At 41.2% G+C, this 13,150-nt stretch overlaps 1 protein-coding gene across 1 annotated transcript; it reads right to left on the minus strand.

The window, feature by feature from the left end:
• Nucleotides 1-277: 277 nt before the first annotated feature.
• pax9 (paired box 9) lies at nt 278-10,334 on the minus strand. The gene is given in 6 exon segments (XM_074692522.1): nt 278-532; nt 5,059-5,198; nt 6,947-7,561; nt 8,212-8,321; nt 10,230-10,273; nt 10,275-10,334. Coding segments are annotated over 6 exon segments (1,224 nt in total).
• Between the last annotated feature and the right edge of the window lie 2,816 nt (nt 10,335-13,150).

Consider the following 13,150-nt stretch of genomic DNA (forward strand, 5'->3'; position numbering starts at 1 on the left):
ATACATCAAGTCCTTCAGTTTACACCTGTCCTGCAAGTTCTTTCACACAAGTTTGTGGTAAAAATTGATGGACTGTTTATTCCTCGTGTGGAGGAAGAGGAGGAGGAGGAGGAGGAGGAAGAGGAGGGGGTCGCCTGCAGAACGGCACAAATACAGGTCCTGGGGCCGAGTCCTTCATAGAGAGGAGGCTGGATGAAGCCACAGGGGACAGACTTGGTGTCTCCTGTCTTCGCCGTCTCACCCCCATCTCCTCCACCTCCTCCCTCATCATCAGTCTTCACAGCGCCGAGGCGGCGACGGTGTGGATGGCGTCGCGGCCGGCTGTCATGCTCTTGAAGGCCAGTGGGGCGGCGATGTCACAGCTGTGGGGAGAGAGAGCACTGCCACTGGCCGGCTGCCATGTGGCTCCGGTCACATAGGCCGAGGTGGTGGCGCTGTACCCCATGTAGGGTGACACTTGGGTGGGAGGGTGGTAGGGAGGGATGCTGGGCGCTGTGACATAGCTGTTCACTGTGGGCAATCCACTCGGCGTCTGAGGGGACAAAAAATACATATACATTAGCAGGAAAGTTTTAGTGAAATATCTGAGATTTCACAGTTCAGCTACTTTTTTTCTTCTCACATTTTTATGATTTAAAAATTCTGGAAGTTTCATTCCAGATGCTTCTTCCAGAATTTAAAATAAGACATTTGTGTGCCCATGTAAGCATTGCTTGGTGTCAGTGATTTGGAGATTGTGCTGACTAGTAGCAGAAAATGAGAAAAAGAAGCTGAAACCACAAGCACCAGTTGTGTAGGTTGAATTACTGGACAGAAAAGTCAACCTTTGGGATGGCAGCACCCCAAAAACGTCATAAACTAATGTTACTTTCAACATCTTCATACAGTGAAAGAATCATAATCAATTTAATATCATATGATCCAGCATACAAGCTGCACGGTGGATAAACAACAGATAGTCTGTAGAAAACACAAGGAATAGCACCAGTTTTCTTGAAATCCCTGTAAATTTCCATTTTTTGGGCCTTTCTGCTTTTATAAAAAAAAATAAAATAAAATAAACATGTATGATGTTCTTAAGTTTTCATTAGATATGCCAAATGTTAAATAGAAAATGCATTATATTTTTTTAAATCAACTTTATTTGTTGATCAAGGCAGCTAAGTTATAAGGAAAATCTTAAAGTGACATCAACAGTGTAGCAGAAGCACCATTAACCGTGTAAGCAAACAAGTCACATTTGGTGACGAAAAACCAGAAATGAGGCAAATTAGCAGGTGTAAATCTGCTTAGTATGTCTAAAACTTCAGTTTATTTAAATCCACAGGCTCCCTCCTATGAAAAACATAGTTTTAAGCTAATTGAATAAGTTTTATTCCCCATAAAACTACAAAAAAGGGAAATTTTGGCCATCCTGCACACCAGCTGTAGATCTGTGGGGGACAAAAGCCAAAAGCTATAAAGCAGCATTGTGGACAAATCCATTCAGGGTGTAAAAACACAGCCTGAAAAGTATCTCATTAAGCATGTGGCATCTCTCCTTGTTTTAGAAAATCAAAGTCCTAAGTCTTTTCTTAATTTTTCCCCCCTAAGTTGCAGAAAAGGAATCTCTTTGGCGATCTGGCAGCCGACGTGAGTAAAAACCGAAAACTAACCCATTCAGCATTCAAGGACACAGCTTTAAGAATGAAGGGAAATTTTACAAGTGAATTCTGCATGAGATGTCTAATTCTTTCAAAATTAACTTTTTTTTAATGCACCTTGCTTTGTTGACATGTTTTAGCTTTCAAAGCAATATTTTGGAGGACAGCAGCAGTTTTTTCCTTCCAAAAATAGACATAATTGTAAATAATACACCTCATACAAGCATTGTTTTTTGATCTTGCATGCAAACAGCTGGGCACTGAAGAAAAAAAGCTGAAACTGAAAGCAACAGAAATAAAAGTTGAATTATAAACAGCAGAAATTTAAGCCCCGACTTCACAGCCACCACATAAAAAACCCATTTTCCCAATTTTGATGCAAGTATGACTGATCAATTATGCGCTCTCATGCCCCTGGAACATATTAAGCATATAAAAACCATGCATGCATGATTGGCCTGCTGTCTGTGAGCCTTGTTTTCTGCATTACAAAAAAAATATGTGGACGTTTTCCTCAGCGGGCGTTGATGTCCCACGTCACAGGATAGGAGACAGGGCGGTTGGGGGGGCGCCACAAAACAGATGTCATGAGAGATTGAGAGTGAAAGCGCAGGAAGAGGAGAAATATGATAGAGAGTGAGGAGAGCAGTGTTCAGAGCATGAATGGGCTTTTGCTTTTCTGGCAAAGCGACAGGACTTAAGTCGAGGAATTCACCAAAGCTTTTCAGCAGGGAGGCCGAATTTCTGATCCTGGGTGGTCTGAGACTACTGAGCATGATTCCAAAATATGGATCTCTCTGCTCCTTTGACTAAAAGAAATTCAAATAATGATCCTCTAAGTCTGAGCTGACATTGTGGTGCTTATAAAACATAATCATATAGGGAAACCTGGTCCTGTGGGTGTCTGTGGGTCTGTGTTGGGTGACTGTGGGCGTCTATGTCTCTCATCACTCTGCTAAAAAAATCCTGAAGTTGTTTTTTCACAAAACATCCACACAGGCCTTAAAACTACACTCAATCAAATCATGAAATTAAACATTTTTCCAACACTTATCACATCATGCTGTAACGTGAGCACCATATAGCACACACTCACACACTGCTGCAGTAATGTATACTGTATATTTACATCCAAACACACTTACAGTAGAAATACAAAATGACAGGAAACGCCTTTCAAAATAAAACCATACAGATTGAGAGCTTTAACTACATGTAGCTTGAGAAAAACAACAACAGAGCTGTGTTACATAATGTCATCACAGTATATTCAAGTTTACAAAGGATAGCTCATAAACTGACTGCAACTTTTGTTTGCATTTAGCTGCAATTTTCCTGATAAACAGCTACTGTACTATAGACTATGTATCGTCATAAAATTTGCACATTTTTAATTAAAATTTATTGTGCATTTTTAAATAAATTTCAATTTATATGAATAGCAAACCATATTTTGAAAGACAGAACAAACGTTACACATATGAACATAATTGAAATAATATAAAATCTTATTTCAAATTCATGATAATGTAAAATTAAAAAACAAAATGCAGTTTTTTCTCATTAATAATTCAGTTATTTTCATTTTACAACCTGTTTGGGAGTTTTTATCATTCTTAAGTTTGTTTAACATAAATGTTCGGTTAAAAATGGTATTTAAAGCATGACGTCACTTCGTCAAATCACTTCGGCTCGCGCATATTCACCCACTCAGAAATTTCCAGAAGTAACGGTTAAACGTTTGAAAATTCCATTTCTCGTCAACGGCTGAATCATGTATTCTATGTGTATATTTTTAATCGAAAAACTAAATTAATCATCTCGAAACCACCAGTCTCCTTTTTAGCTCGTAATTCACCCTTCCGTGTATTTTAGGATACTCTTCTTCTTCTTTTACGTCCAGAAAAAAAAACTCCAAGTCCCATGGGTGCATCCGCCCTCAGAGCAGCACCAACAGGCCACATAACTGCAGCGTCTGGCCTTTAGACGGAAACAGCTATGATTTTACAAAACTGAAACAACTTATAGACGTTTCATTTTGACAGTCCCATTTAAACTAGCTTAAAACTGACAGTCAGCATGAAGTAAATTAAAATTAGCTCGACTGATGTCAGACAGTTGCGCCGAATAAGTGAAATATTCATGATTTAGCACGATTAGTGAATGACATTTGTGTTTAACTGTGTGTCTCTTACACATAAAAATCAGATTCATCTACTATCAGATCTCAGCATGCAGACTGCTGTTCAGAGTTTGCTCCATAATTTAGTTTTTCCCCCAGTCAACTGTAATTTATTGAGTTGTTATTTTCTACTTTTAATGGCTCACTTGTGTATTTTTCGAGCTGTTTGGCTCAGTCAGTTCACTATGTGCCGGGCCTCTGCTAATCTCGCCCTTAAAGTTGGATATGAGGAGGACGAAACATGAAAATATTTATTTTATTCACCAAGGCTCTCATACGAAAGGGGCACGTGCGCTTTGAATCGCGGTGCCATCATTGTCCCTTAAAAAGTAAATGCCCATTTAAAATAATAAACTTTAAAGATCAGATTTTTTTTTCAAATAAATAAAAATCACTACAACGAGAAAAAAATAAGATTTTGAAGGACTCATCATTTAATAATAAAATTAAATTTGTTGAAATATTATGCCTGTCCAATACTCTGCATGAGAGTCGACGACTATAAATAGGCTATGTGAAGTTGCTCTATCGGAAAAAGGATACGTCCATTGATCGTGTCAATTTCATAACAAAAGTCCTGACGTAGGACACGACAATAATTTTGAACAAAATGTTTCTAAAAATTAGAAAACGTCTAATCTCAAGTTAATTTATGCGGTGGTCAGTGCCTTTTATCTGTAGTTAAAAAGTCATTGCTCAAAGTCTCAATGGACTGTAACACTGACACCAAACTATTGAAGCATTGTAGGCCTGTGCTGCTGCATACCCCACCAGGAAACTGAGAACAGGCTCTAGGCTGGTGCCTCCTTTTTTTGGTCCCATTCCTGATTGTTAAAATACGCTACAATCATTTTAAAGAAGCCACTAAACCGAGCTGGAAAACAAGAATGAAAGAGGAACCAGGCAATCCAAAACTTTTGAGACCTACTAATTATGAAACATTTTACACTCAGGTGATTAAAAAACACTGACCACACAACCCACAGACAGTGCGCCTTGTGCAGCCAAAATAAAGAAATCATAGTGCATTAAAGGGAAGCTTACAGTCACCAGAAAGGACGCGTCAATGCTGTGAATAGGGGAAATTTCTAAACCACGTTATTATTGTAAAAAGAAAATAAACAACCAAGACTTCAGATCAGCCAGATTGTTAGAAGTTTAAAAAAAAAAAACTTAACACTTTTGTGTAAGTTATTTTAAAAAAAATAAGAGGTTTCCGTTATTAATTTTTACCTGTGTGTATTTTGCCTCAGGTTCTAAATGCGGTTTATCCACGCCATTGACTAGTGCAGAGGCTGCTGGAGGGAAATTAGTCCTGTTTATAGCGCTCCATTCCTCTAGTTTGGCGCTGGGAAAGGATGGACTGTCACTAACTGGGGGGTAAAAGAGAAAGAGAGGAGAGAAAAGAGGGAAGTCAGAGGGGAGATTTTAAGATTAGGAGAAAAAAAAGAGCACCGCTGGCCACTGCTGCTAGTGCACTCATCAGGCCCAGATTAGCCAGGCTGCACGACACCATTAACCCGGTGACACTGCACACCTCAGCACAATTATTCGTCAGATTTCACGCACAGTTCTTGCTCATCACTGCGCTTTTCGTGCGCGTAAAGTTCGTGAAACATTTCTAATCCTCGATAAAGTCACACACAAAAAAAAACAGTTTAAATTATTGAACAAATAGACATAGACATGAGACTGAAAGAGTTATATCATATTATCTTGAGTAAAAGTTTAAGAGGCTCTTTCTGTAAGAGTGATTTTGTTCAATTTTTAATCTTCAGACGTGCCCAGGCCTTGACTTTCTTTTTGGGAATAAATCGAGTAAAAACGATCAACACATTGAATAAAATAGATAAAAAATTATATTCCCCAATGTGTCTTGATGTAGGCGCATTTTGATTTAAATGTGGAATCAGATTGAGACCAAGTTGGAGATAGCACGACTCCCCAGTGGGTCAGGGTTATTTTAGACCCACCATAACGTTTTCCTGTGAGGGACGGATTAGATGCACGCACAACGTCCACCCCTTTAGTGAGTGATGGGTCTGATGTCCACAGTGCCCAACGCTTGCATCGAGAATAGCGCGAAAATGTTGACAATCTAGAAAAGAGATTACGTTTTTTGCCTTTTTGGACTCCATGACCCCTTTCGTCATTTTTTATGCGTGTGCGTAAAATTATGATATGATTGGTGATATTAATCCTACACACACTGCCTTGATTTCAGATAAGATGGGTTAGATCTGGATTTTCGCTTGAGTGCAAATGAGCTCTCTGAGGCCTTAATAACACTGAATTCGGTCACAAACATCTGCTAAAAAATTTAGCGACACAGATAGTTTAAAAAGTGAGCCTGGTGTCTCGTGGATATCTACCTCACGCTGCCTTTAGTCAAGGTTTTCTCTTGGCTGTGGAAGTGGAGAGCAGCCATGAATCCTGACAGCTAGGCCCGCTTTGCTGCAGGACTGACAGCGCTTCCCCCTCCTGCTTCTGGAAAACAAGCTCTCAGAAAATCCCTTTCACAACACCGAGCCGACCATTAACACTGATTTATGCCGGATCCTGTTTCACTGTTTCCAAAACAGTTGTGGTCTCGTTGAGTGCGAGCCAAAGCTATGAGGGCCTCTATACCTGCATGTGAACGACAAACATCACACATGCAGCGAGGCACAAAAAACACGCACTAATATGAGCGTTTTCTCTGCCTGGAACCTGGTGCACAAAATGTCTGGCTGCAGCTCATGGCAAACATTCAGCACACCTCATTCTGATGCACTTCATCTCACCGCCTTTCCCCTCCGCTGTCCCTCTAATATTCCACATCCGCCGCTTAATTATTACTGCAAGCCGGACCATCTGTTTCTGACCTAACCTGCCTCAGTCTCAAATCAATATCAGCAGGCAGGTCAAGCTCTCCCTCCACAGAGGCCTATGAGTTAAAAATGCTAAACAGCTCCTTAAAGAGGCCTATTAGAGACTCAAAGTGAAATATAAACCCACTTTCTTTCCACACACACACACACACACACACACATTCTCACTCTTGCGCACAAAACCCCTTTAGAAAGTGTTTAAATGTAGTGCAATAAACAAATGCAACCGCCCTCCATGCAGCCATGCTTACTTTGTTGCTCTGTAATAGACCGTATCCCCAGAATATCTGTTACGGAGTGCGACGAGGGCCATATCCTGTGCATGGCCATGTGTCCAGGGAGGGTGGGCATGCCTGGGGGAGTGGGCACTTTGGAGGTCGGGTAAGAGTACAAGTGGTTGTAGGGTAACGTTGGTTGGGGTGGCGGATGCGGCCCCTGCTTGCTGGACTCGTACTGGCTCTGCTGGGTCAGATTCCCGATCTTGTTGCGGAGGATCCGGCTGATGGAGCTAACGGAGGGCAGGTTGAACTTGTCACACACCCCGTCTGCGAGTAGCCTGTCCCGGATCTCCCAGGCAAAAATCCCCGGGTCTCTCTGCTTGTATGTCCGTATGTGTTTAACCACGGTGGGTGTGGTGACCCTCGGCTTGCTGCCTCCGATGGCCCCTGGGAGGATGGAGCCGGTCTCGTTGTAGCGGGCCAAGATCTTGCTGACGCAGCCGTGGGAGACGCGCAGCTGCCTGCTGATGTCACAAGGTCGAATCCCGAGCTGGGCCAGCTCCACGATCCGGAGCCGGATGGCGTTAGGAAGCGGCCTGCCGTTCACGAAAACTCCACCGAGTTGGTTCACCTCACCGAAGGCAGGCTCTGGTATCAAAAACAAACACACACAAAGGCAGAACAATGAGACAGAGATTAGGTAACCAAAGCGGGGCCCACCACAGGCTGCTCAAACCTGGGTTACACCATGCGCGTAAGTAAGGCCTAAAATTACTCTTACAAAAATATACAGTCATACAGGGCAAATATATTAGCTGTCATGTCATATTTTGAATCTGTTTATTTTCACTTCTTGCCATCTAGCTGATCACTTTGTGACTTAAAGTCTTTAATTTAGCCTAAAAGTTTATTTTTAATAACCCACCTGTACGCAAAGCGCATTCTAGCTTTAAGTGTTTCGCAATGAGAGAGTCGACTCTAAAACACCAAATTATCACACTGACTTAAATATAATGTTTGACTCTGAAGTACTAACACATAGCTGACTGATAGCTGTCGTGCTCCCAGAGTAAACTTCGCGCGGATGTTCAGTGGTCAACTCCAAAACTCGTGCGTAACAGACACATGGAATAACTCAGGCTGCCGGTCCCTTCCCACCGGATCAGCAATAAATCTGAGCCGTCAAAACATCTCACACGGACGATATCTCGCTAAACTTTCCCCACTTTGGCCGTTGAACTCCTCGCAGCTGCATCCCTTGACAAGAAGGAAAAAAAACAATCCAACTTTGGACTCACCCATCGTGTTAAAGCCGCAAACGAAGAATACGGTGTCTGGTTTGTGCCTCCTGCGTGGGTCCTGCTCCGCGTCCAGCGTGTCCACCGTTCAAATCCGCGTCCAAGGAAACCTTCCTGTGCGATAAGAAACAAGAGGGACAAAATTCTCGATCTGTTTCCTGACGGCGCTGGAGACAGGCTTACATTTCAATCTGTTGAAATCGGGAGGTTGGACTTCCAGCGCTTCTCTCCTGCTGATTGGCTCAGCTCTCCAATGGAAGTTTGAGAATGCCGATACACGTGCTCCTATTGGTCCAAAAGTTTGACATGACAGGTCCACAGAGATCCCCCCAACCCTCCTTTTCGTCTTGCTGTCTCCCATCAGGAAACACTGGGACACACCACCATGAATGCGTTTGTTATTGAGACAGATAGGGTGAGTATAATGAGATATCAAGACTTTGGATCAGATCTCTTTCTCTGCTGACATGAAAAAATGATGCGTAAAAAGCTCAAGCTGGTGGCCCTGAAACCTGACAATGAGATATTTTATCCATTCTACGCACAAATCCTAACCTCTGCAGTCATGGCAGAAAATAATCCCCACAGTTATTTAATTTCTGTTTATAGTTTTTTACGGAAAATGATTCAACCTTCCAGAATAAAATAACCCACCATTTCTGTTGTGCAAACAAAAGGTGGAAACCTGAGTTTAGGTGGCTTTACGCTCCACTTCACCAGCCTTCATCTTGACCTTTTAAATGGCATCATTAAGGAAATGGGAGGAAATGAATGATTGCTTTTGAGTAATGTAATTTTCAGGGTAATGTTTTTGTAAATTGTATATCAGTGCGCTTGAGGATTATCACCTTATTCTTTCATCATGCTTTATTCTCTCTTTGCGCACTAAGCTTCGTCTGCTACACTCAGTAATATGCGGCAAAAGAAAAATCTTCACGGGAGTAATATTGTGCTAAAATGACTAAAAGGTGAACGTGTTGAAACAATGTCTGGATGTCCATGTCTGGATTTTAAAATAAAACGACAAAAATATGATTATCTTGTTGTAATTTCTAATACATTAATGCATAATTACCATTTATGATGTTCACAGTCAGCGATTTTCACTTTTTCATGAAACCTGGAGGAAGCTTTATTTGAATTAAGCCTCTGCACCGGTTAGGACAAACGTTGCCTTTGTTTTCCAATTACGCACTGCATGCGTAAAGTCATCCAGGGCTCCTCGCTGACAAAGAAATAACATTAGTGTCTGTAACTCTGCATTATTACATTTCAAGCTAAAATCTCGTTTTGTTTTACGGGTATTTCTTCTTACTATTTCGCCTCTGCATACTTGCACGCGCCGGACAGAAACTCCTCGTGCAAACGCTGCAAGAAAGATTTGTTGCTTCCCGACACGAGAAACAAACACGCCATAACTTTTTGCCTTCACTCTCCCTCTCCCTCTTCCCGCTTCGACACATGCTTTGGGTTTTCCCGTGTAATATTTTAGAAAGGCCACGGCGCATGACTGACCTTCATCTCTGCGCAACCTGAAGGGATCAACGTGCGTGTAAACATCAAACGGCGCTCGTGCACGATCGTGCAATTAGGAGATATTGTTGAAAACCCCTCTGCTGACATTAAAACACCGACAGGGCCAACAATGTACACAAAGTGTTTCTCGGTGATTGCTGCAGCACATACAGCTCTGCAAGGCCTGAGACTGGAAGGAGAAACTTTATTTCCTGCTTTTTCTGTGTGTGTAGTTTTCCCACCTCTTCAGGATGGCACAAATCTCTGAAATTACAGATTTCAGCGCGCGCATTAAAGCATCAGCAGACAGGCCTTCAACGGAGGTGTATAGATTAAAGCGTTTCTGGAGATATCTCTGTTTACATGATGGATTATAACCCACTGGGGATCTGTTCTTTCTCATATATTTTTTCTAAAAAGTTACGTCCTCATCGCCGCTCGTGCCCCCACCTGCCCACCCTGCTCCGCTCCCAGGCCACTAATGCGTCAAGGATAATGTTTACCGTGGGGGGAACGTGCTCAACTTGTTTCCATTGAGGTTCCTTTTGGCGGCTAAAATAACAAAAGGTCAGTGATGAGGGATCAGAGGTCTCGGCAAACTGCTCCATCTTCAGTGTTTAGACTGGGTACAGACACCTTACCTCCCTTTGTATGGATTAAAACGGATGTACACGTGGTGATGCTGAACGCCGTGGCCACTAGCAGCGTCTGACATCATACTACACCTGGAAAATATTCCTGGTTATGTTAATCGCTGTATAAAATTTAGTAGCGAAATAATCATTGCATCAAGGGGGCCTATGGATTCAGGCGGATAATTCGAGTCCACGTGCAGTTTGAAAATTATGTGATAATGAGGTTTAAATTATGACATCATTGATCTACATCCACTAGCTGTATAATAATAATAATAATAATAATAATAATAATAATAATAATAACTATCGTTCATATGTGACGCGTACTGTACTACTCTGTCGTAATAATGGTTTCCAGACTACACGGTTGTCACATGCCTGTTGAGCTCGCGAGCCTGGACTCGTCCGTGTCGAATTAAATTGTGCAAACCGGCCGTGAAGGCAACGCATCACTTGTCAGACAAATTGTGTAACGATGGACTCTCCGCACCGGCTGCGCAGCTCTCTGCAGGAGACAGAGCGCGCTGACTTCTGGCCTCATCTCACACTGATTCTGACATGTCTGAGCACATTCTGCAGAGTGACACGACGCCTGTACATCATCATCATCATGATCCTCTGCAGCGCACACTACAGACTGAAGGCGCAGTTACATGCAGCTCCATATTTGTGGACTTGCAGAGGAGAGTCATCCTGAATGAAACCTTTGATACAGCGAGTTTTTGTCCTGCAGGTTGTTGATTTTTGCTGCTGTAGCTCTGCTACGCGAAGACAGAGTATACGTCATATGGCCTGTGCGCCTCAGTAATTTAATGGTTGAGGAACATTATGTAAATAATCATACTTCAACACGAGCACATCCTACCGCTGGAGTCTTCAGCTGGACGCTGTAAATCATGCACTTTTCTCTTAACAAGTCGTTTTTAGTCTTCCAAAGTCTCTTTTTTGTGATACAATCTCTCTGTTTCTATTTCAACAAGTCTCTCTGAAATGCACATTCGTCAGAATAATAGTATAAATTGTAAAGACTCCGTCATGAATTTATTATCTGCTATTAAATCTGTTCCTCGTCTGCTTTGTTTGTAGGTCTGTTGGTGTATTTACCTCCAGAGGATTATATTCAGCAAACAGCTGCGCCGTGAAGCTGCTCCGTGACCTCTCCGATCTTGTAACCTGTTTATATCACAGCTTTGTTTCATGTGAAAGTGTTTGCTTTGCGCATAATTGATCTCACAGGCAGAGCAGCTCTTCATTGGGTCAAGATGATGGAGGAAACATGGAGGAACAAATACATGTTTGTGCTGCTGCTTTGCTTCATTCCAAAAAAAGAGAAGACTAGGAGAAGCGATGGATTCATCAGGTAAATTTGACATCTTTAATCATGCCCTGGAAACTTCTCCAAAATAAAGATACACACCTGCATCCCCCTCTCTGCTGATAAGCTTTTTGAAGAATGAAATGCAACTGAAAACTGTCTGATCATGACGCCAAAAACCGCATCTATACATCAAACAGCAGCTCTTTTATTTGTGTCCCGGAGAGTGAAAACTGCAGTTTCAAAAAGATCCAAACCACTCTGTTGACATGCTCTCAGCGTTCAGGATGACTGCCTCTCCCACCTCAGCTATCTCCTTCAAGTGTGAGCAAAACAACACAACCACTTTTTGTTTTCTCTTCCCAACGAGTGAAGACTTGATGATCTTTTTTCTCCCTCGTCGCCACAGTCAGAGGATGCAGAGCAGCTCTGGATGTCAAAGATACCTGTCAGGACGTATTCAGGCCGTGGAGGTCGCTTCAAAGAGGCGCGGATGATTTCGATAAGATCTATTTTAAACACGGATAAAGAAGAGTCTGTTAATGTCGCAGCTGATGAAAAGAAACGGACCCTTTGTGATAAAACAAAGTTGGTTATCTCTCCAGAAAACTCCCCTTTTATTTGTAGTCACATCCCAGCCCTGAAAACGAATCCACATCAGTCTTTTTAATCTCACAGTGACACTTATCAAATTAACAGCGTCATAACAGTTTGTATCTGCAACGAACTCAGTGGGATTTTTAAGAGGCGTAGTCAGCAGCTTCTTTCCTCATTTTTACTCCCTTAACATTAAAATTTGAATTTTAATTCAGGTTATTACCAATAACAGTTTCAAATACTTTGAATATTTCTTGGTGTGCGACACAAATGTAAAATTTTAGCCTATGTTTAAAAACAATACAAAACGTACGTCCTAATCAAGCTTCATAAGTATAGAAAACAAACTGAAAGAATAAAAATAATGACATAATGAAGCAAACACGGCTGTGCAGCTCTAAACGTATTATTATAATTATTATTTACTATTATTATTATTATTATTATTATTATTATTATTATTATTATTATTATTATTATTATTATTATTATTCTCCACATAAATTCGGGTTAGCGTCAAGTTAACGTTATATATCATTAAACGTTGATATCTAACTACTGTCAAATAGAAGCCGCCATATTCTGATAATTTGTTTAATTCAAATGAAGTTATAAGTAGAAAAACATCAATGGTAATGTTTACCAAATGTTCTTGTGTGTAAAGTGAGTTAAGTTGAATTTTCCTGGGTTTGGTTACATACATTTTTAATGCTGCTACATGTTGGGAAATATAGTCCTGTATTGCCTTATATCTTGCATCATATGTGTTTTATGTAGGGAAAATTATTAAACATATTCATGTATTATTAAGTAAATTTTAAAGAATTTTCATGTGGCCTTTTTACAAATACTGCTTGACAGACACAAAACACAA

The sequence above is a fragment of the Halichoeres trimaculatus genome, unplaced genomic scaffold, assembly GCF_033239565.1.
Source record: "Halichoeres trimaculatus isolate MK-OKI-2021-1 unplaced genomic scaffold, fHalTri1.1 fHalTri1_scaffold_17, whole genome shotgun sequence".
Lineage (NCBI taxonomy): Eukaryota > Metazoa > Chordata > Actinopteri > Labriformes > Labridae > Halichoeres > Halichoeres trimaculatus.